Source organism: Scaptodrosophila lebanonensis, unplaced genomic scaffold (genome assembly GCF_003285725.1).
Source record: "Scaptodrosophila lebanonensis strain 11010-0011.00,11010-0021.00 unplaced genomic scaffold, SlebRS2 tig00000024-arrow-pilon, whole genome shotgun sequence".
NCBI classification, from domain to species: domain Eukaryota; kingdom Metazoa; phylum Arthropoda; class Insecta; order Diptera; family Drosophilidae; genus Scaptodrosophila; species Scaptodrosophila lebanonensis.
In genome coordinates, this window is record NW_022060538.1 from 14468422 (window position 1) to 14492168 (window position 23747).

Consider the following 23747-nt stretch of genomic DNA (forward strand, 5'->3'; position numbering starts at 1 on the left):
AGTGAAATTGTTTCGCTAATAACTTTTCTTAAAATTAACCGATTTAGATGAAGTTTGAAACAAAAGTAGACTATAATGTATGAATTATGTGCGCAACGTTTTGCTTAGGTAGCTTTTGAAATGTGGATGCTATTGACGAAATTCTGTAGCGGTGGAAGGGGGACAAAATTTCAAAAAATAAAATAAACTCGTCCTTTCTCGGATCTAGGAGAATCTGGATACCAACTTTGGTTATTCTAGCTTTTATAGCTCCTGAGATCCTTGCGTTCATCCAGACGGACAGACGGACGGATGGACACGTCTAGATCGATTTCTCTCGTCATACTGATTCAGAATATATATACTTTATGGGGTCGGAGATGCTTCCTTCTGCATGTTACATACTTTGCACAAACCTAATATACTCTTTTTACCCTACGGGTACAGGGTATAAAAATGTTTATATAAAAATGATTATACGTGTATATGTGTGTATGATTTATAGTCGTCCATAATATCATACTAAAATTTGTGTAGTGTTCATATCGGCAAAAAAAAAATATGCTACCAGCTGTCCTCCGATTTTCGCAAACTTTTAGATGTTTACAAAATATTGTTATCGACTGTTGAAACAGCTGGCACATATTTACTTCTTCATTCCTCTTTTATAGCGTCTTGTTGTGTTATTTATGTCTGCAATAAAATGTATCATTTAAGTTAAACTATAAATAAAGAGACAAACGTTTATGAGAGTTTTTGTAAGTTCCATATGCCACTCCAATCGTAAAACAGTAAAGGTTTTAACAAAAATGTTCCAAGAGGAAAACCATTAATTCTTTGTAAGATATGAAAAAGTGTATTTTTTTCACTTACATATTTTTTAGTGAGTACCAACTTTTAGTTTTAAATAACAGGACGTAAGTTTTTGCATTTGTGGAAAGTGGGAACACAGATATAGTTCCGCCTTCAGAGTCCTATATGATGGAATAAGATAGTCGGATCCCTCCAAAGCTATCCTTCACTACTGAGTTTTTGAAAATTTAAATATAATTACCAGAACTAGGCTTTATATTTTCTCTCGTCTCAAAAAAATGAATACGCCCACCTACACTTCCAACACATAGCTCTGCATGTGTACATAAACGTTTTTTTTTTTGACAATAAAAACTATTGCCTACTTATATGCGCAGAACAATAAATTACGTCAATATGAAACTTCCTTGCCAGGGTAGCTTTGCGATATAGTTGTATAATTCTGTGACATACAGTTTTCGCATAACAGAAAACCAAGGACAAGTTTTACGATATTGTTGTTTTGGTTTTTTATAGTTGGTGCCATTGTTGCTGTTGGTTAAATGTAATTCGTATCTTGTTGGCTGGCAACGCAACGCACACCTGTAATTGTAAAGAGTTTGTGCACTTGCTTGTGTGGCAGATAGACAGGCGGACAGGTGAACAGATAGACTGACACTTCGACAGCTTTCTGACAGCGTTCAGTTATTTTCGTAACTTTTTCATATTATGGCAACCATGAACCACAAGCTCAATGCTCAATGTCGCGTGAAAACGAAGTGCTGTTTGTGGCACAGCGAAGAGAGGAAGGCAGATAGTGAGAGGAATATTGTAAAGAAAGAGAATGTGTAAAGAGTAGGTGCGAGGGTGAGTGTTGAAGCTTGGCAACGACTGTCGCAAATTGAAGCACGTTGAACAATTTAAAAAAGCAGGCAAACAATGCCTGATGTTCTCTGCCAGCAACTGTGTGTTAGTGTACATACAGATACCCACACATACATGTATAAAGGTGTAAGTACGAGTATGCAGGTGTACGCTGTACAGACTAAAGTGGCAAAAGTTACACGTACAAAATATGGCCGATGGCAAATGTGCAATCATTCGTACAACGGCGTCCTTTCCATTTTTTTGTTGGCTGTTAACGTAGGGATAAGGGTAGGAGGCAAAACTTTTACAAAATCAATGCAAACATTGAAATATACTCGTATACCGAACAGTATTTCCACTCTTCAATGCTAAATTGTCTATATGTGTGTAACATACTTGTGACTTTTCAGCTGAAGCATTTGTCAACAAAAACAAATAGTTGGCATTTCATTATAAATATTTGAGTAGCTTTTAACAATGTCAATCTTCTACATTGCTCAAAGTTGTCGCACAGCTCAAATGTCATTAGTTTTTGTATCTTGTTGATTCCAGACCCAAGGCGTATGCGCAATCAAAAATAGTAACAACACACACACACACACACACACATATGCACATAAGCACACGCATCATATATATATATGCGAGTATAGTATATCAAATGACAAATTCAATCAGACAAAGCACACGACATAATTGAAGTGCGTGCGCGTGTTTGTGTGTGTCTGAGTGTGTGTGTGTGTGTGGGGGGGGGGAGGGGGGTTCTCGTCTGTTGTCTGCTTGTTCAAAGCCAGCGGCAGTACGTCCATCTCCATTCCGAAGACAAATGTTGACTTGCTGCTAAACGAAATAAAATGCATACACAGACACATGTATCTTCGTAGACAGAGGCACTGTGTGAGTGCTAGAAAGGCAAAATGCCAGCAGCTACAACGTAACATGGCATATCAATTATTCAAGCAGCATATGCAACATTGTCATGGGGCCCAATATATACATGTAGTTGTAGAAGCGGTGTGTCGGTGAGAGACAGAGGATTGTACAGTGGCTTACACATATACTATATTAATTGTTTTGTTTACTTAAAACATAACTATTAAGTGAGGATTATTTAGTTTGCTAAAATATTGCGTGACTTGATGTTTCATTTAATAATTGATTACAATGGAGTCTGTACGCAAATGATAAAAGGGTAGAAAGTATATACAAAACGTTTATACCAAATGAGCTAAATGAGTTTTCACGTTGTTGAGTTTTCAGTGAAATACTTGTACACTCTAAATAATTTAAATGGACACACACTCCCAGTAAACTTGCTTTCACATTTATTTGCTTTAATTTGTGTGCATATGTTTTGATATAATATTCTGCCCTAACATTTAACAAAAAGCTTTCTTACTGTGCCAAATTTGCGTGCATTTGAATGTGTGCGTGCCCGTAGCTTATCTGCAGAATGATTATGCTCAAAGGAAGATACGACATGTGCGCCAACTACTATTACCAATTAGCGTTCCCAGCCATGCGCCACAAAGAAGGTTGTAAATTATAATGTGGTGCAGCAATTTGTCAACCCTTAAGTTCACATACAGCCAAACGAACACGTGCTCACAGCATATGCCACATAGCCAATGACCCTTGAATGTGTGTGTCTCACTGATAAGGCTGTTACAAAGACCATCCCCTCCCCCATTCCTAGTACCAACTACCCACTCCTTTTTTTGCGTTTATTGTAAATTAGCTATTGGCATGTTGATACTAAATTTCTATTTTGTTGGTTTTCATTTACAGCAAAATGTGCGTCCGGGAGCATTGACTGACGTCTACTAAACCAAAAAGAACAACCACAGAAACAACGGCGGTGGCAACAACAACAAGAATAGTAGCAGCAACAACTTTACATCTACTCTTCACTATTTGGCGTGTTGGGCGGCATCACATAAAATGCATTTACATTTCGAACGCAACCTCAACACAAAATGCGACTGCACGATACTCTCGTTATCATGGATGGGAAAGGTGCCAGATGACATACCCGAGGTGAGTTTTGGAGACAGGGCAGGAATTGGGCTCCACTTTATGACTTGCCTAATGGCCAAGCCAGCCAAAGGCTATTAGCAAGGCGCACTTTGGCATTACCGCTTCAATATTAATGCAATAAATACATGCCGACAATGTCCATTACAAACACTGTAAGGCAGTTTAAAATACAAGCACTATTCAGGATAGCAGCCATTACTTCAAAGTTTAACCCAGATGTGTAGGTTTTATTTTCAGTACCTCGAAAATTCTTATATTATCTATATACAATAATGATCGAAATATAAGTTTTTTAGTATTTACATCATATACCTAATGGTAAAAAATTGTATATTATATATATTTCCGATCCCATCAAATATAGAAATTGTTGATAAGAATGACTAGATTTGTTGAAAACGGATTGTGCCACAGCTTAGAAAATGGCGTCCCTTATACCCTAAGTGACTGCATTTAGCTGTCAATATTTAATTTCGTTTTTTTCATAACATTCTTCCAAAATATATACATACATATTTCTAAGCTCACCAATGGAGTCTTTAGAGCGTTTAGTGATGCGTTTTTTAACTTTTGTTATAGGTGCTTCAAATTGTTCTCCTTCTAATGATTAACGCTAATTAACTGTATATATATATTATTGAAAGAATATTTTCCTTCAATCCGTTCCTTTTCCGATAATATAGTGAAGGTTGGCAGGATCTCTCTTTTATCTATTTTCAGGCATATAAAAAGATAAGAATATAGCCTTTAGAACAATTCATTGTTAATCAAAAATACTCTAAGTAATAGAAGATATAAACAAGCAAAAATTGTATAATCATATAATTTTTAACAAAAAGATGGTTAAAATGTCCCAAAATACATCAAATAGGGTTAAAGATGTAACAGTGCGGACACATGCACACACACACACACACACACAACATGCCCATAGCCTATACAAATATGCCGGTTAAAGCTTGTCGGCTGCCTATACTTGAAAAAATTAACAGTGTGCAGAGCGGAAGTGGAGGTTGTGCGCCAGTAACTTGGGTCTCAGGCCGGTCAGCATGTCTATTTTTATGCGCATTGAACGTGAGGAAAATGCTGTGTATATGTGTGTGCATGGCTGGCTATGTGTAATTGCTGTGTGTGTATGGGTTTGTGTGTGTATTCTGGGTAAGCGTTGCATTAATTTATGGTTTCGTTGCTCGCTTCGTGTTTAAAATTGATTTTACATGCTAAGTTGTTGTAGTTAGTTTTAAGCTCAAACTGACGTCGGTCATTTGGCTGCCCTTTGGTCCTGCCAAAGATCACACACGCACACATATATATAGACATGTATATATAACTTTATGCCTTCTGTCTGCATACCGAGTGCTGGTACGGCTACGGCCTTAACTTTTCCAATTATTATGAACTTTGAATGGTTGCATAACAAATACCATATAATCCTTTATATATTGAATATAAAAATCCAATCACGTTTCTGTTAGGTTCCCACATCATATCGTACACCACACACACACACACATGCACATGCACACATACATGGCCGCGTACATATCAAGTCAGTCATCGCTGTTGGTCGGTGGTTTAGTTGCTGTGTGTTTTGTAGCGCAAAATTAAAGTTAAGTGGATACGGCTAGAGCGAGTGAGCCCGTACCAACGACGTAGTACGTAGGTTCAAGTGGTTCCACGTCTGACGGTCTAACTGTCTGTCTGTTTGTCTGCCTGTCTGTGTGCTCCTCTGCCAGCCTCTTGGCACCCACTTGCACTCAAAGGACGCAATGTTCAAGCAATAAACTCGTTTGCGATTTATTTAACAGTTTTCAATTTCATTTTCAACACTCGAGTGTGAGCCGAGCATGTGTGTGTTTGAGTGTGCGGTTACGCACACGTGCCGTTACTTTTTTCCACACTGCTGCGTGGGTTCGCATCTATCTCACTTGTGTTCTTAGCAACTGCCCCGCCCATCAGTCCGTCACGGCATTCATTTCTTACAGAGGCGGCCGTTGACGCAATTTCCAGTCTGATAAGATCCTTCATCTCGCTTTTCTGCCATTTTTTCAGTGCAGATGCGCTTCTGATAAGCATCAATTGTAGCAGTGGTACGTGGCTATGAAATGTAAATTTAAAGTGCGTCTTGATAAGAAGCTTTCAATTTAGTTAAATGCTCTGGGTCCGCAACTGCCACTCGGGGGAGTTGTGGGCGTTAACTTAAAACAAATGTATAGAAATATTTCTGCTCATAAATCATCTGTGTGAAGCAAAGACAAGAGAGTGCACATTAAAATGCCTCAGATGGCTTAAATATTCCCTTTTGAAAGGCGCATTTAACAAAATGCGCATGTATAAACATATATAAGTATGTATGTATATATATATATATATCTTTTTTTTACTCGAACTTCATATGACTTCATTACAAAAAGGTTGGCAGACGGACTGTCTGTATGGTATTCCCGACTTTGCAACATAATATTTTAACAGCCACTTCGGTACATAAATAAAATATTGATAGAGTGCGCGACTGAAGTAACTGGCGCAGCGTCTTTTTCATCAAGGGCCCTCCCACAAAATACAAGTATGTATGTGACGGGCCATAAAAAGGGCGACGCATTGCTCAGCGCTCGTAAAATGTTGTGCCTTGAAAGCGTTTTTCGTTACTTTTTGGCAGGGGATTTGGGATGTGGTTTTTGGGCAGAATTCGTATCAGTTGCCTTGAAATCAAATTGCACACAATAGTCTAGGAGTATGTATGTATATATCCGTAGTATGTATTTCTGTATAAGAAATACAATGGGCAATGGTCGAATGGCAACGAACTGAACGCCATTGAATGACAAACGTTTCGCAAATGTCAACTGTCGAGTCAAGTGCACAACAACAACAATAAACACCCGTCTTGGGGGTTGCATTTCGGTATTTCACACCAACACACACAAACACACACACAAAAGTCTGTTACTGGCAAGTGAGTGACGCATCGACGGACTCTGACAATGTTGGGAGGCGTAGAAGATGTAATTGAGAAATGAAATTTGATATTTTTGGAAGCAGGCAGCCTATCCATATCTAGCACCATTACAGATAACACATTTTCATATAAAAATCATCAATGTTTAACATTCCATATAACATAAATAATATATTTGCCTAAATTCAATATGCAAGTCTCTTTGATTTCGATTTACAGGGATGTAACTTGCGTGATATTGTAGTCTAAAATCTTCAATAACATACTGTTTTTTCTTAAAACATTAGTTGGTCAAATTTTGTGCGTTTAAAAGTGCAATTACTAATTTACACCTTACATGAGCACGAATCTGGCTACAAACAAAATATGTTATTGAGGTCGTATAGTAAAATCATCCGAAATTCATAAATTATAGAAAATTTGTTATCCCGAAATATTCCAGCATCTATAATGTGTTGAAAGTTAAGTCTGCTGATTCAACATTTTATAGTTGTTCCTATCATCATTATTATTACAAAATTGCAGGATGAAATACAAAAGACTGTAGCAAAGGAATATCTTCCTTATTCCATCTTTCGAACCAGAGTGAAACAAGCGAGCCAATTACTTAAGTCACGTAATAGTGCGAGATGAAGGAAACAGCTGACAGGGCTGCCAAAACTGCTGTTGCACTCTTATCCTACTACAAATTTATTATCCCCTAAAATATCGTTCATTATTTCGAGTAAATACTGTGCAACTGTTTTGCAATATCATCATCGCAACATGCATAAAATGTCACTTGTTCCTCACCCTCATTGGTCATTATGCAAATTGTTATATTTGGTTTCTGTTTGTTATTCAACAAATTACTTCTAATGTAAATGACGAGCACTGATTTATATATTATACTTATATACAATATATATTATGTACTAAACATAGTAAAAATGTAAATGCCATTTGGACCCATGTGGTTGGGACCATTGTGCCCGGCTGGCAGCTGAAAATAAATTTTCTTACAAATTTCCCAAAATTACAAATTGCTTACGGCCGTGGTGTCGGTGGCGTTGGTGATGTGGTGGTGTTAGTTTTGGTGGCTGGAGATTTGTTTTGCATATTTATGCGAGCGTCTTAGATTATGCTACAGTTATTTTATATATTTTTCGTGTTGCCTGGCAAGTTTTTAATAAGCTGGCAAATAAATTGAAAATACGGCAACCAAGCTGAGCGCATATTAAAATCAACAACGCACGAGATCAACAACTTGAACAGATTGCAAAACAGAAAAAAAAAAGTTGCGCTTAGCGTAATTAACTTGGCAACTTGCGCTGATGAAGTCAAGCAACGTTGACGATGCCGATAGTGCCGGTGGCTGAAGAATTAGTGGCAATCTTAGCCTTAGCATCATTAGCCATGGCAGCCAGGCAGCTAGGAAGCTTAGCATCATTAATAAGGGCTGAGGCACATTGCTGCTGTTGTTGTTGTTTCAGCTTTTTCTGCTCTGAAATTCCATGAAAGTCAAAGCCACATTGTTGCCTCTTTTCCTGTCGCCTGTTCGTTTGTGTGGTTTTAGCTGCCAGCAGCATGTTGAGTCTTTGCTCCGTTTTTTTTTGCAGTTTTAATTACGGCGGTAACGAATTAATTGTGTTCTTTTCAATGTTTATGCGCTGCAAAGCTGGCCAATGCCATTTGACTGCTGTCTACTCTGTGCAAGCGAGTGAATGAATGAGTAAGCTATTGAGTGAGTGAATGTAAGGGGCGTTTATAATTATCTGTCCTAGACTGTGCAGAATTAAATCCACATAATTTTTATCCCAGCCCACGTGCTCATTTTATTTTGTTACATTTGCCACTTTCCTTTTTTATGATATTGTCTCGGTGTCTGGAGAGCGCAACTTTATTTATGTTGATTTTAGTGCACGTGTTTTTATTTAATTTTGGCGCACGGTAAGCACAACTAGGGGCCATAAAATGTCAGAGCTCTGGAAAAAATTTGCCAGGGTATCTTTATATTTATTTTTATTTTTTTCGTTGCGCTGGCGCTATAGCTACAGTTACTTTTATTATATTTGTAATAAGCTTTGCTCTTCCTCAATGTTGCTTCGCCATGCGCTAGGGGAAAGTTTAAAGACAGCGGGCAGGAGAGGAAGTAAGAAAAGTTAACAGTATGCTGCCCCTGGAAGTATGCAACAAAACCAGAAGAAAAAGTTTGTTGCTTATGTACGCCAGTTGGGGAAACTCATTTACCACACTCACGCACCTATAAACAAGATAGAATGTAACAGTTGAGCAAGCCCGACAATGAAATACCCTGCACCCAACATATCCAAGAAAGTAGAATAATAAGAAGAAAAAAGCTGCTGCAGATTTTAAATTGTTTTGCTGATAACTATTTCTTCTGTGAATTAACCGAAGAAACAATGAAATATGTTGCAATATTGAAAAAATTCTATAGTAGTCGAGGAAAAGGATATATTTAAAAAATACTTAGGGATAAGTAGTCTCATCAGTGTGGGCTTAGCTGTTTTCTTTATTTGGTCACTTCGTTCTCCTTATCACATACATTTGAACAAATCAAGTTCAATATACCCTTACACCGTTTGGGTTCAGGGTATAAGAACAACTGTTACAACAACTAAAATAGCTACAATAGAACAGGAACAACAGTTACATTAAGCAACACAGCAAACAGCAAAACAGTAACAACAACAATATATTCTCACTGTATAAACTACAACAATAGCACGAGCTACAACAACAACAATCCCATAAACGAAGCAGCTCACGCGTATTAAATGCGCTACGTGTACGCTAGCAATACCGCCAACCAACAACACCCCTAAAACTCTCACCCACATCTCACCAACATACCCACTCCTTTAAATAATCACCACAACCCCTCAAAAAGCACTGCTGGCTGTGTGTGGCTATGTGTGTGTGTGTGTGTGTGTGTGTGTGACGTTGACGTTACCCCGGGCTTTTGTTGCACGCTTGTTAAACAGGTGCCGATTACAAGTGCCAATTCCGACACAGCCAGTTAATTGAAAAGTTTTTGTCTTGATTTTAATTGTGGAGCATTTAAAGCAGCCGTCGCCAAATATTTTTTACTTAAATGAAACGCCGTTGCGTATTAAAGCAATGCTCTGATTTATTGCCATGTCTTGGTTGCTGCCGATGACAGTTTCAATTAAATGGCGGCACACACAGCACAGAGGCATGCGTATGGACTCTGGTAGGGCTGCTGCCACTTCAGCTAACAGCGGTTAAGTGCTGGAAAGAAGAGTCTGAAATCAAAACTTGTTTTAGTTGTAAATTGACGTTTTCAAAATTATTAAAAATATGACTATAATGTAACTATAGCGCGCATATATTAAGTTGAAAAAACAGATGTACAAGAATAAATAAATAATAATATACTTAACTAATTAACGTCACGTAAATAATGCTCCAATATATATTGGATAGTTTGGTTGATTAGAGTAGCATTCTTTTGTATATCGATCCAACTTCAGGTATGACGACAGCATACTCAAAGCGCACTTTCGATCCAATATCTACCTACAAGCCAGTTTTTTATGCAACAGCTTTCTACATCACATCGTTGTTATGACAGCAAGCGGATTTAGGGATTTGACATGGTCGTGTCTGATACAGTATCTGTGTGTCAAGCCTTGGTGCAAAGTTTTAAAGTTGTTGCTCGTTATACGTTTTACAATTATGCATGTTAAAAACAATTTATCCACAATTTGCAAAACTTACGACTACATTTGAAGAAATCAATGATTTTGTTCTATGCACATACACACACACACACACACACCCTCGTTGATTGAATATGACATTTTAGTTTAAATTCTCGTCATCATCAAAAGCGGAAGAGGGTTGCCATCGAGAAATTGGAAATGCCATTGAGTCGGCACTTTGTTTGTTTGCCTTACCCATTTAGTTGCCCCCTTTGGACAAAACTGTAATTTAATGTGCCCCATCGCTCAATCAGCCAACCACTCTTCACACTTGGCCAACGACTGCGGCTCTATGTGTGGTTGCTCTGGCTTTCCATTTAGCCATTGATTGGTTTGCCCAGCATTTTGTTTATTTGCTTTGGTTCGGGAATTGGTTGGCTCTCGCACACATTTTGTTGATGTGTCTCTGTTTGTGTGTGTATTAGAATTGCGGTTTTGTCTGCTTGTTCAATTGTTGCTTGCGAAATCAATCATTCAATTATGCAACTGCCAGCAGAAATTGTATAATAATAGCTAGCAGTGCTCTGTCCTGCCAAAATAATTACTTTAATTGAACTTTAATTTTCAAATAGACAGGCTTTTCTATCAGTTAGAAAAGAAATGGAACTGTAAAAATATAATGAAATAATCAGCCAGCAGAGCCAAGACAAGCGTAAATATAATACAAACTCAGTATTCTTTGTCGATCTAGACTAGCACTTAGCTCTTTAATAAATTAATAAATCATATGATATGAACAGAAATAAAACGGACCAAAACATTAAAAGCTAGGATTTTCCTTCTATGAGATTAGGTAGTTTAAAAAGAAATGGAACTGTAAAAATATAACGAAATAATCAGGCCGCAGAGCCAAGACTAGCACTTAGCTCTCTAAAATCTCTCTTCTAGCGAGAATAATATGATATAATAAATAGTATGATATGGACAGAAATAAAGTGGGCCAAAACCTATGATTTTCGTTGGGGCTTTTAAAAACCTTAAAAGCTAGAATTTTTCGTCTATGACATTAGCCCAGTTGGGGCTTTTGAAAGCAAATGTTTAATTCAAAGCAGTCAATATATAATTTTTTATTAATTGTTAAACACTTGATATCTTTGAACAGTTTATTATTTTTTTGGGTATACCTTTTACCGACTAGTTGAATTGGTATTGTAAAGGTTAATAGGATTTCATCTCTTTCTCACCAGTGGGTTAATAGGATGAGCAAGGCATAACATTTTGCCATGCATGCAACTGACATGCTCCATTTGTCACAATGCACAAAGAGACATGTGCACATGTGCACATGTGTGAAAGGCGACTCCTTTATGCCCGCCATTGCCTCTGACAACCACCCTGGCAGTTCTTGCATAGAACGAGTATGTGCGTTTGTAATGTAACAAAAGATGAGTTGCACTTGAGCATGCTAAAATGCGTTATTAAGTGCATAAATATGCAACACGCCACCCACTCACACAGACATGCATTACACACGCACGCACACAGACAGCGCCCCCATTACAATGGACCTTAGTGCTCAGGTGAGCTGGAGACGAGTTCAAATGTGTGCGAAGAGAGCTTTTGAAATTTAATAAAATGCAAATGCGAAGCTTGTGTCGTCGTTGTCGTTTCGAGCTCGTAATGCGCACCAGACCAGACCACACACACTAACACACATTACCACACACAGACACACACACATGCAGTAACATGTGCAATTGAAGACTTCACATGAGCTCACCTCTCCCCCTTCCAGCCACCGCCGCGCCCATTGTCAACGACTGGCAACGCTAATGAGTTGGGTCACAGCAGCCGCTGCTTTCACGCTCATAAAGGTAGATGCTGACAATAAGCATTATATGAATTATGCATGGGGCAGATAAAAACAAGAACAAATATGAAAAGAAAAGGGTCTGAGCTCGAATTGCGGTTAATGCCGAAATATATAATTTTTAATTATTTTAAATGCAAATGTTCAAATAAACGGACAGACTCTTAGCTTAAGCAAATCATGATCAAAGAACAAACAAACGATGGCGTCAAAAAATCGATACAACTTGTAGGTGGCATTAAAAAGGATCAAAAGATGAACACGTGCATGCGCAAGCACGTACAAAGCCGCAGGCTACCGACGCACACACACCCACATACTCTCACAAGCATACACATATGTCTTGAACACTCCCATAAATGTTGCCTTGCCTTGGCTTTGACATAGCAAAAAAAATGTACACACATATATGGGAAAGGAGAAAAGAATAGTAGTTATAGTGAGACTAGGGAATGCTCTAACCGGTATAAGTTGATATTGTTGATATCATTATTTTTGTTCGTGATATCGTGTTCTGGAATATCACTAAACGTGTACTATTGCTTGGGCACATATCGGTTTTAATCATTATAATCAAATTAAAATACTATTAGTGCGAAAATTTTAATTAAGGAATTTCGAAATGATCATATTTTGAGAAACTGATGCTCTGGAAAATATCAAAAATCCTTTTTTATATCTACTATCAGGCCAGTTGTAAATTTGTAGTAAAGATATTCTAAAAACAAAGAGTAGCCGTTTAAAAGTCGTACATAGCCAAAGCGAGGTAATATGTCAGGTCTTTCACTATCAGCTTTCGGAACATATCCTAATAGGACCTTTTTACACTTTTTGTATAGGGTATAAAAAGCAAGCTGAAGCCCTTCTACACACCCACAAGCGAGTCTTTCACTATCAGCTGTCGGAAAACATACTCATAACCTAATAGGACCTTCTTACACTTATTGTATAGGGTATAAAAAGCAAGCCCAAGCCCTTCTACACACCCACAAGCTCTTGTCACAAGTGGCAAAATGTTGTTACGTGAGCATTAAACCATATTTTAAGTTATTAAGTTATTGACAAAACGACATACACACACACACCCACACCCCTATCAAAAACGTCACCCCTTGCTGAGGAAATAGAAGGCTGCGAGCAATGAACAGCGCTCATGACTGTCAGAATTTGCCAGTTAGGCGGGCTTTTGTTTTTGTTTTTTTTTTGTCTGGGTGTGGTGTGGAACACTTGTGAGCTGCTTATCCGTTGTTTCCAATGTAAATGCCACACCCAGGCACGCTCATGCTCATATACTCGTATGTCTATTTGCTTCAGCCGTCGTCACATGTATAAAAAATGAAATTCAATTTTGAAACAGACGCCTTGGTCTTACAGTTGACCGATTGTCCAAGTGTCTCGGAAACCTCAAGTCCTTCTCAAATTTATATTTTCTGCTTTTTTGCCCTTTTTACTGGGAATTGCGGCAAGTGTTGCCAAGAAAATGTTTTAAATTTCCGTTGCAAATTAAACATAAATATTGTGATAAGTTGACCCTGCGGCAATTTTTCCTTTTTGTAATCGTGGCCAGGGCCCTCGTCTTGTGCACTGCCTCCAACTGGGCCGCTGTGCTGATGCTCCTCACATGTGTGCGCCTTGCGGCCATCTTGTTCTTGACAGTTTGGTTTGCCTTTGACATTTCTACCGTCATTTCGGTAGCATACTTACAGGCGCGCGTCGCAAAATTGTGCGACAGGTAGAGAGCGAGCAAACATTTTTATTTGCAAGTTTTTTTTGACTTGGCTGCAACTGACATGAAACAAGGCGCACGTCGGCAACGACGACGACGGTGTCGCACTTTCTACCTCACTGGCGGCCCCAGGTGGCTGCCATGCAGTAGACTGTAAAAAAGTTGCCTCACAACTGCCAGAGTTACCTTCCCCCCATTGCGGTTGCTGTTTTTAAATTAATTTTCACAACAAAAAGAACACAATGTATTTATCATCACTTAAACAAGCCCAATGTTATTAATAAAGATGAAAAATGCTGAAAATTATGTAATAGAATGCACAAGCTAGAAGTCTAGGAATGTCTTAAGTTGCATATGCCTCAGGTGGGGAAAGGAATAATACCACAAAATAGCAATAAAAAAAGAATATTGATGCCTGAGTAGACTTCAGCAGTAGGGGAGAATTTTTTCAAGCTGTTTGCATTGCTGTTTGTTTAACGAGAAATATCATGGCTTTAATGTGGCAGAAGGCATTCTGTTTAGAAAGCATAAATGAGATAGTTTCGAATTTAGTTCGCAAGATATTCAAAAAGTCTACAAAAACCTTAAAACCAGTCAATCGAACGTATATAGATTTTGATGGTAACATATAGTTCCATTTGCATAACAGTTATATATTAATTATTTTATAATTTATTTATTTAAATATTAATAGCAAATGATACTGCCATTTTTTAAAAAATTTTAAAATAACATAAAACGCAAAAAAAACATAAATTTTTATTAAAAAATGTAGTAATACAGTACTAATCTTAAATGGGTATTTTAGTCGCCGAAATAGGCCGCTGTGTATTATGTTTTATTACTTTATTCATAGTTGCCTTAATTCGTTCTGCGTGTCCTACATATCTTTCTTACTTATAGGTTTAAGTTAGTGTGGCCGTGTTGGTTTTAATTAAAAGGCAAAACAAACGTACTTGTAATATCCAACAATAACATACAACAGCTTTACAATAGAATATTGTGGAAATATTTCATAATATAATATTTACAAGCAGAGACTTTTTATACACGTTTTGTTTCAGTTGAGCATTACCATTACTTTGCAAACATCTGTCATTTCTGAAGTTATTTGATGTATTTAATTGATATTTTAACGCTTTGAAGCATCTTTGTATTTACAATTTAACTTTTCATACCAACAGGTGATGAGGTTTCTCACATTTGCAACGATTTCATTCATCAATTAAAAGTTCCTTTTATTAGATTTTAAATAAAGATTACACATTTTTGATCAGCAGATGAAAAGAGAACTTTTTGGTTTTCAAACAGATTTAGTTTCATGGCAAACTTTGCTGTGATTTCAACTTCTTCGTTGTTTTAATTAATTTGTTTGCTTAAAGAGCGTGCATACGTACATTTGTGTGAGAGTTTGTGTGCCTGTTAACATAAATCACTTGCTCAGCTGTTGTCCTTGTTGTTGCTGCTGTCTGCCAGTTATTTTGATTTAAATTTCTACATTTTTGTGCGACGTAAGGCGGCGGCGCATATCGTATAAGGTCTGTAGAAAAAGGCACGTTTGTGCTACTCTAGCAAAATAGCAGCAATAACAGCAACAATAACAACATCATGGCAGCAAATAAACACCACGATACGCATTTATCCACACACACACACGCACTTACAGATATATACTACATGTACGTGTATGTGGAAGGCAACGAGAAGAGCCTTGGTGTCGTCAGCTGCAGAGTTTCTGGCTTCTGGGTCCTTTTTGCTTTCCAGCGTTCTTTTCTTTTCGCTTTTGCTTTTGTTTGTGCCCATGACGGCACATTTTGGCCAATGCCTGCCAAATCAACCACCCACAACAACAACAGCAACCACCAAAACAGATAATTTACCAACTCACACACAGGCGTAAGTATTCACAAACACACCCATACATAATTTGCTAAGGGAGTCGCCATCAATGCCATGCGGTCGTTCTGTTCACGAACTAAAACTCAGTGCAGGGTATGGTAGGACGGGGCAGGCAGGACGAACTTAACGGACATGGGCATGTCGTCAAACGCGCCATGACCTACTTTCTCGATAACTTTTTCAATTTCATATGGACAACGACTAAAGAGTGTGAAGTGTATGCCGCTCCTACCCCTCTACCCTCTCTTGCCGTCAGTGGTATCTGTGTTTTGGGAGCTTAAGCCGAAAAGTTTATTTTTTAAAATGTATTACAAAGCATATCGCACTAACTCTACTTACTACAGATAAAGCTTTCAATGGATTAACTTGCATCAACACATATACACAATATGCAGAGTACCGCTCTCCCCGCTCTTCAATTGTGCAACAAGAGCAGCAACATGCCTATAAATGTCCACAGACGCTGATCGAGTTGCTCCAGTGCCGCATCGCTCGCACGTGTCTGCATCGACTCCAAATCGTGATCAGCCTCCATGTCACGCGCACTAATTGTAGCCGGTTCGCCATCGTCCTCATCATCGTCGTCATCGTGCTCCCCCGATGTAGGCGCCTTCGTTGTCTTGCCCGTGAGCAGGAGCAACTGAATCCGTTGCAGTGGTGTGAGCGGCGGCTGCTCACCTGGGGTCAGGGCACGTTGCCAATGCGGTGGTGGCAGAAAGGCCTGATAGCTCTTTGGCACCTCCTTTGCGGGATAACCGTAAACGTACATCTTCGCGAACACCGAGCTCGAATCCGTGATGACGGCCTTAAGCGTGTTTGGCGAGAAGTGCGTATATTCCGCCAAAGGCGGCTTATAGTCCACTGCTGTGCTGTGCTTCGTTTCAAAGTGCTGTATGGAATGTTAGAGAGCCAGCTTAATTTTGTGTAGATGAATTGCTAAAATATTTTCGGTACACTGCTTAGCAATAAATTAATCATTAAATTTTGAACAAACTCATATTGCTTTAAAATTAGAAGACGTTAAGTTTACTTACTAGACAGACGGACATGGCTAGATCGATTTGTTCAGTCGAGTTGATTATGTATGTGTATACTTTATTGGCTGGAGATAGAACCGTCTATGTCTTTTGCATTTCTCCAAACCTAATGCACACTTTTTATCTTTTGGAGTACATGGCATAAACAAATTAAATCTAATGTTTGTATAAATATTTGCAAAAATATTATTATTGTAGAAATACTTTGTTGAACGAGCCCTAAAATTCATCTGTCATGATCTGTCGGAACCGGTCTATACACATGAGAAAGTACTTGTACTCTGATAAATCGTGATGGTAGATCATTGTCTATAATTCTGATTACTAACACATAATTATGTTTGACTGTGCAAGGCAGTTAGTTTCGATACTTCCATAACTTTAGTATTTACATACAAGTAACATTTTATTCCATAGAAACAAATGTGTTGCTTTCTTTAGACTAACATACAATTTGTAAATACCCGCATAGCTTGAGTTTAATTACGACTTATTCTCCAGTAATTTTATTATTGTAAATGATAGAATAAAAGTGTACTTACATCGAATATGACAAACTTGATGTAGGTTATGTAATCACTATCCACGTAATAAAAAGTGACCGTATGGTTAATAGCATTATCCTCATTTTCAGAGGTTTGGAAGGTTTTGAATATCAATTTGTCACCTGGTGAAAAAAATGCAGTTAGCTTTAGAATGCATACCGATGAAGCATACGCATCTGAACTCACCGTTCTGTCGCTTGCCCACCTCTATGATCTTATCATTTGCCTCAAACTCCCCACTCGCATCAGTTGTCGTATCCTCATTATCATCCTCGTCGATGTCCACTTCCAGTACATCACTGCCAGAATTGGCGTAGGCTTCAACTAGTTCGCCACTGTTTGCAGCATACTCGGTGTCATCATCTGAGTTCATATAGCCCTCGAATTGCTTGTCACGGTTGAGGAAGAGTGCAGGATTCATATTCAGAATGGTGTCATTGAAGCCATAAATTGAAATCCTCACAACAAAGGCCGCTGGCTGGCTGTGGTTATTGCTGGGAACAACCGTCACCATGCCCACCACCAGTTCATTAACATAACTGAACTTCACCTCGGCCAGAATATTCTATGGAGAAAAATTTATTTGCTATTTTCTTCTAATAAGCTTCTCAATGATGCGTGGATCGCGTAGGCAGCAAAGGGTATTTTGGAACCTGTCTGGCCAAAAACGCACGAACGAACGCAGAAATTGTTTAATTCAAACATTCATTTATTTGATCAGTGACCATTAATGGCATAGTATGTTTACTTATTATATTTCTTGGGAAATCATTCTCGCGTTAAGTCAAATGTGCTTCAGAAATTTGCGAAGTGAAAAACACATACAGCTTGCACTAGGAAAGAAAACAAAATAATGTCTGCAGTCCGTCTCCGATGTGTTTACTTGAAAATTCTTCGATTTGCAGTACAGCCGGCGCATTTGGTCATATATTTGTTTAAAATTGCAATGAAAAATTGTTTGCCTCTTATTTGTGAATGCTGCCTTCATGTAATATATAACATATGTCATCGTTAATTATATTTTAAGAACCGGTTATGAGCAAGTCAAGCAAGTGAATATTGTGCCAAATAGGAAAACGATTTAGAGCACTTGCAGTGAGTGTACTTGCGATATTAAGGAAATGCATTTAATTAGATAATGCCCTAAAAAGTGAATTATGAAGCATATTTAGTTGTTAAGCTCGCTTCTTTTCTCCAAGTAGAACAGCATTTCCTTCAATACTTGTATTTCAATGTAACTTTAAGCTTCAATAAAATATTCTTTAAAACTATAAGCACAGGTTATTTGACTTAAAGCTGTTGGTCATACTTTCTCTGCAGCTAAGAATTTGAAACCTTATGTATACCTCTTCAGTTCGTAAACTTCCTTTTATTTGATGTCAAAGATTGTCTCTTTTTCCTGCAAATGTGTATGCTCATTCAAACATTTTAATGCGCGGTTTTGTAGTTGCTAATTATATGGCACTTGCAAAACATTTTCAAAGTGGAATTTTCTTGAAATTCTAAAACTGACAACATTTTTATTACATATTTGTTAATCCAAGGGCTACTAATTACTAATTCTAAAATCGAAAACAATAACCATATATTTTTGAAATACTCATTGAATATGTCAGCAAATTTAACAATTTACTTATACATTTGGTAAATTAACGCGTTTTGGGCAGCATAAAGGCAAAAATAAACAGCTGCCTTTTTCTTTTAACCCAATTATATGCTGACAATTCATAATCAAGCACATAGTTGTATGTATGTTTGTCTCGAAAATATTCCAAACAGCATTCACATGTATGCTTTTACTTATAAGACTCGGATGTGTTTTTATTTTGTTTGTGACTTTTTTTCACTTGTTATTTTCGTGTTGGGCTCGCGTGGACTGCGCGAAAATGACGAAAATGACGAAAACAACGAAATCTATTTTAAATTATTTAAAAATATGCAAATTTTGCGACATCCACTGAACTCACTTCCTCCGACGTGATTTCGATGTAGTTAATTGGCTCGGCTATTTCATAGTTGAAGACTACACGGGGTTGCTCAGTGCTGCTGCCAGGACGTGAATGCTGTTCGTCCTTGAGCAACAACTGATCGCCATCAATGCGATGACCAACACCAAAGAAACTTTTGCCCTGAACACCAAGGCAGAGGTACGCCTGAGTTATGGCATAGAGAAGTAGAACTGTTTTAAGCATATTGTTTTAATGTATTTTTAAAAAAACTTAGGGCGGCAAATGTTTTCTTCAGCTTTAATTTTTAATACGCGGCGCACACATTTTCACAATTAAAACAAATGTTTGCAAGTGAAATGTTTCGCCGGGCCGTTGAACGCAGCGCAAACGAACTTTGGCAACTGAATGGCGAATGTTCGGCGAAAATGTGTTGAGTGATCGCAGCGCATTTCACTTTGAAGCTCTGAGAAACAGAAAGAGCAGCAGCCCAAGCTAAAGAGCGCCCAAGAGAGAGATGTTGCAGCAGATGGTGATAAGATTTGAATTACTTCATCCGTCTGTTGCCTAAACTGTCGCACCCGCCTCTTGCCCATTACCTTTTTCCATTTGTTGGTCCACAGTGGAGGAATTTGCTGCTGAAAACGAAACTTAACATTTGATGTACTTGACCTCAAAATTGTGAGTGCATTGAGCAAGAATAACGCCCACAAAAAAACACAAACACAGAATTACATTCTTTTAGAGCATTGGAGAGTGCCGAAAATAAACACACGTTGACTGACCAGCAACCTTTTGATGCGTGTATATTTAAATTTGCTCACAAAATGCTCTAAAAATAAAAGCAAAATACAAATAAAAAAGCCCGCTAGAACTTTTTAAAAGAGTCTCTTTTGCGTTTACTTTCATTGCGCATACGACGCGTTGCCGGCTAAACAAGAAAGCACGTTGCTAAAATTCAATTTAATAATTGTTAATATTGCATTAGTTCATAGATAATATGCCTTGCGAGTGTTTGTTTAATATTCATTTTATGCACACGAGCTCATTAGCATGAGGCGAGCAAATGGCCAGCTGAGAGGAGCACCTGTCGTCCCCGTGTGCCGACATGCATAATAAACTTCAATTATTGTTAATGCAATTTGAACTGCTGTGGCCAACGACTTTGCTCTAATGGATAGTCATATCTCTCTCTCTTTCTCACACACACACACACACACACACTCTCTGACTCCTTCGCGTCTCTCTGGGCTATAATTAAATAGCCGTGAATAGGAAGCACCCAAAAATTGCAGGTGTTTCTGTCAAAAATGACTTTTAATTAAATGCGTGCATGTGCGCGTGAGATTTCGGTCATTTGAAATGGAGCCTGGCACAGGACGCATGCCACAGTGGCCTGGACTAAAGCAACGCGCTTTGTGTGCAAATGGCAGCTATAATTTATCGCCGCACCCCACTCTGCCACATGACACAATCGCCAGGCATTGCGGTAATGACCAAACATAGCACACAAACACTGAAGCAGCCGCCGCACTGATAGCCATCGTGGCTGCAGTGCCGCTGTGCTTTAGAACATTTTGGGGCAACTATGCGTTGCCATTTCTGTTTGTGCAACTATGCAACAAATTAAAAGGGAACGTTGAACCATTTCTTTGCTACTTAGATTTATGCGCCATTTACAGGGCGCCAACGCCAAAGCAGTTAAAAACAGATACGTAGCTGCATAAATGAAAAGAATTTAGTTTAATCACTTGACGTAAATTTTATTCAAAGCCATAAACATTGAGTTAGTATTTGAATAATTAATTTCCATAAGTGCTATATTTAATTAATTTTTTGTTTTGTCAGCTACTCTGTGGACCACACCGCAACCCCAAAAAGATCCTAGACCACAGAAATGTACATTAGCGCAAACTAAACTAATACGACATTACTAATTAGGTTTAAAAGCTGTTGAAATGCTAATTCATACAGATAAGCAAATTCAAGTGCTTTTCAGGTATTTATTCAAACTGTGTTGTTTTTTTTTTTTTTGCACATAACAGCAGAGTCCAAAACTTAACATAGCATTGGAAAATTCTTCTGCATTTGTTTAGCCAGCTTATGTACATGCAGTGGCAGCCATTTTGTCTGTTTGGCGGCCATTGCCATGGGCCTCAGCTGATTTACGAAGGCTGCATCGTCGACCTAACGGATGTTGTTGCACTCAAAGCAATTTCTGCATTGCATGCAGACTGAGAGGGAGAGAAAGAGAAAAGCGGACAGGTAGGACAACAAACAGGCACTTGCCACATTTTTCGCGCTTTTAAGCACCAACGTGGCAACAACAGCTAACAAGTTGCTGGCAGGCACTTTCCAAACAGCAACAGCAGCAGCAACAACAACGCCTAAGAGCACGGATGCCTAGTCTCTGACATTGACGCAGCAGTGGCTGCTGTTGTTGTAGTTGTTTCCGTTTATGTTGCTTATTAAATTAAATTACAACATTAAAGGAAAATTTGATTAGACACTGCCGCAGGCCCAGTAACGAGCCCAAATAACTAAACAAAAACGTTAACCGTATTTCTGGTTCTTTTGAATTTATGGCTAGGGTCGCAAAAGTTCAAACAGAAACTGAACAGAAATTCGATATTTTAGACAATTCTGTTTGTTGTTTAATTATTTGTTTATACAAACTGCACGTCCAACATGTACATGTTATCCGCATGTATATATTTATCCAAAATTTGTATATGTATGCAGATGTTTATTGGCATAAACAAAATGTAGAGCTGAATTTGTTGATTATATCGCATATTTAAATTGATCCTAAAAATGCGGTACATTTCAGTGCATTTTAGTTGCGGTTATTAAATTGAAGTGCACTAAAAATTCCTTTTGGTCTTTTCGATAAACTTAGTGTAGCGTTGCCTCGAGTGCTCCCCAAAACACTTGAGCTCAAAAGCAAATAAATTGAATACATATATACATATGTAAATTGAATGGCTTTTTGTATGTATGTATCAACCATTCAAGTGGCCCAATGAAAGGTTAATTACACTTCAGTGGCATGCATTGAAAGCTGCAACAAGATGCTTTTTATTTGAAATGTCCGCTGCTGTCATTGAACATTTTGAAATGTGCCATAATGAGGCATTGAATTGCTTGTCGATTACGCATAAAAATACAAATTAACGGCCAGCTGCCGTCATTGATCGTGCAACAGATACAATGAGAGCTTATGCTTGCTATAATACTGCAATATACAAGTATGAGTATAGTATTTACAGATGAATTGCTACAGTCTGCCACTGGCATTGGCACAACACAAGATCTGGGAACGAAAACGTTGGGAATATCATCATTCTTATTAAAATGTTTTCCATAAACGAATAGGCTTTAAATACAAATACTCATACTACTTGTATATGTGTAAAAATATGTACATCGTCCATTAGAGACAATATCTCATTCCATGAACACATTATAAGTTTAAGGAATATATCATTAACATGTTTGTAACAATTTTACTGTCCCTAAATTTGTATTTGCATAGTTTCTAATGTTTTCATTGTTGTCAATTAAATTGACTTTTAAATTACCACCATTGTTGTGAACTCGAGTTTTAAGTTATAGATCTATTGTAAATATTTTCAAATTTGAGTGAACATTTGCAGAAACTCCTAAAATATCATTCTCGCAGAATATAGACGCAGAACGTATGTAAAAGTGAACTAAAGACTATAGTGCACTGGTTTATATGAAAATTCAAATTATAGTATTATTATAAAAAAAACTTGTAAATATTAAATTAGCTTAACAACAATCGGTCCTTTGGTAGCTACATTCTTATATTAATGAGTCTATATGTTACTTGTAATAAGGTTGCTCTGCTTATGAATAGACAAGTCTACATACCGGACTTGGAGTCGCTAGCTGTTGTGCTTGAAAAGTTCTCAGGGCTCTTTGTCCCATTAACAATAATCGATTACTGCTCTACAAAGTTGATATGCAGGCATGCGTCTTGTTGGGAAAGTGTTTGGACACACTTTTAAATAGGAGCACCATTTTGTATTCATATGTTCTTTCGCTTGTTCTTTCATTTCTTAAATATAGTTGGCTTTCAAAAAAGCGACACTAAACTCGTTGGTAACATTTAAATAGGACATTAGTAATCGTCGTGGTTATCAACTATGTGCCTATTACTAATATTCTACTTATGATTTCGAATGTACGTTACTAACTTAAACACCAAAAACAATATACCTCTTCGATCAAACTGCAGCATTAAGTTTCCTTTTCCCCCGTTTCGGCAGAAGTTTGTTTGGGTAAAGGGCATTTCACTGTCAAGCTTGCTCGACTCTAGTAATGTCTCTTGCTTTTTTGTAAGTTCTGTAATTTAATGTACACAGTAGAGTTGTTATGTACACATACGTATGCGTATAT

The 23747-nt window shown here is 37.8% G+C and overlaps 2 protein-coding genes across 4 annotated transcripts in view; one reads left to right on the top strand and one right to left on the bottom strand.

Annotated features, from left to right (window-relative positions):
- The window catches only part of LOC115621813 (tubby-related protein 4), a 38398-nt gene that overhangs the window by 6894 nt on the left and 7757 nt on the right, over nucleotides 1-23747 (top strand). For both annotated transcript variants that reach the window (XM_030515598.1, XM_030515599.1), the window contains exon 2: nucleotides 3427-3675. In XM_030515598.1, the coding sequence (XP_030371458.1) occupies nucleotides 3580-3675 (96 nt within the window). In that variant the 5' untranslated portion in view covers nucleotides 3427-3579. The remainder of the gene's footprint in view (nucleotides 1-3426; nucleotides 3676-23747) is intronic.
- On the bottom strand, nucleotides 14632-19683 carry LOC115621814. 2 transcript variants are annotated; one of them, XR_003995298.1, is made up of 5 exons: nucleotides 19344-19683; nucleotides 17563-17941; nucleotides 17374-17498; nucleotides 16134-16683; nucleotides 14632-16070 (listed from the first exon to the last, which is right to left on the bottom strand). XR_003995298.1 is itself a non-coding variant. In XM_030515600.1 (4 exons), exons 1-4 carry the CDS (start codon nucleotides 19566-19568, stop codon nucleotides 16210-16212), a joined length of 1203 nt encoding a protein of 400 aa, XP_030371460.1. In that variant the 5' UTR covers nucleotides 19569-19683; the 3' UTR covers nucleotides 16058-16209. The 2 variants fall into 2 exon arrangements, 1 of the variants encoding a protein (XP_030371460.1); XM_030515600.1 differs by having other exon boundaries at nucleotides 16058-16683.

Excerpts from the sequence above, each read along its gene's own strand:
- LOC115621814 (XM_030515600.1), bottom strand. The coding sequence starts at position 19,568 with ATGCTTAAAACAGTTCTACTTCTCTATGCCATAACTCAGGCGTACCTC. Across the intron at positions 17,942-19,343 it reads TCGAAATCACGTCGGAGGAA|AATATTCTGGCCGAGGTGAA; the intron begins GTGAGTTCAGTG and ends TTTTCTCCATAG. Across the intron at positions 17,499-17,562 it reads GGTGGGCAAGCGACAGAACG|GTGACAAATTGATATTCAAA; the intron begins GTGAGTTCAGAT and ends TTTTTTCACCAG.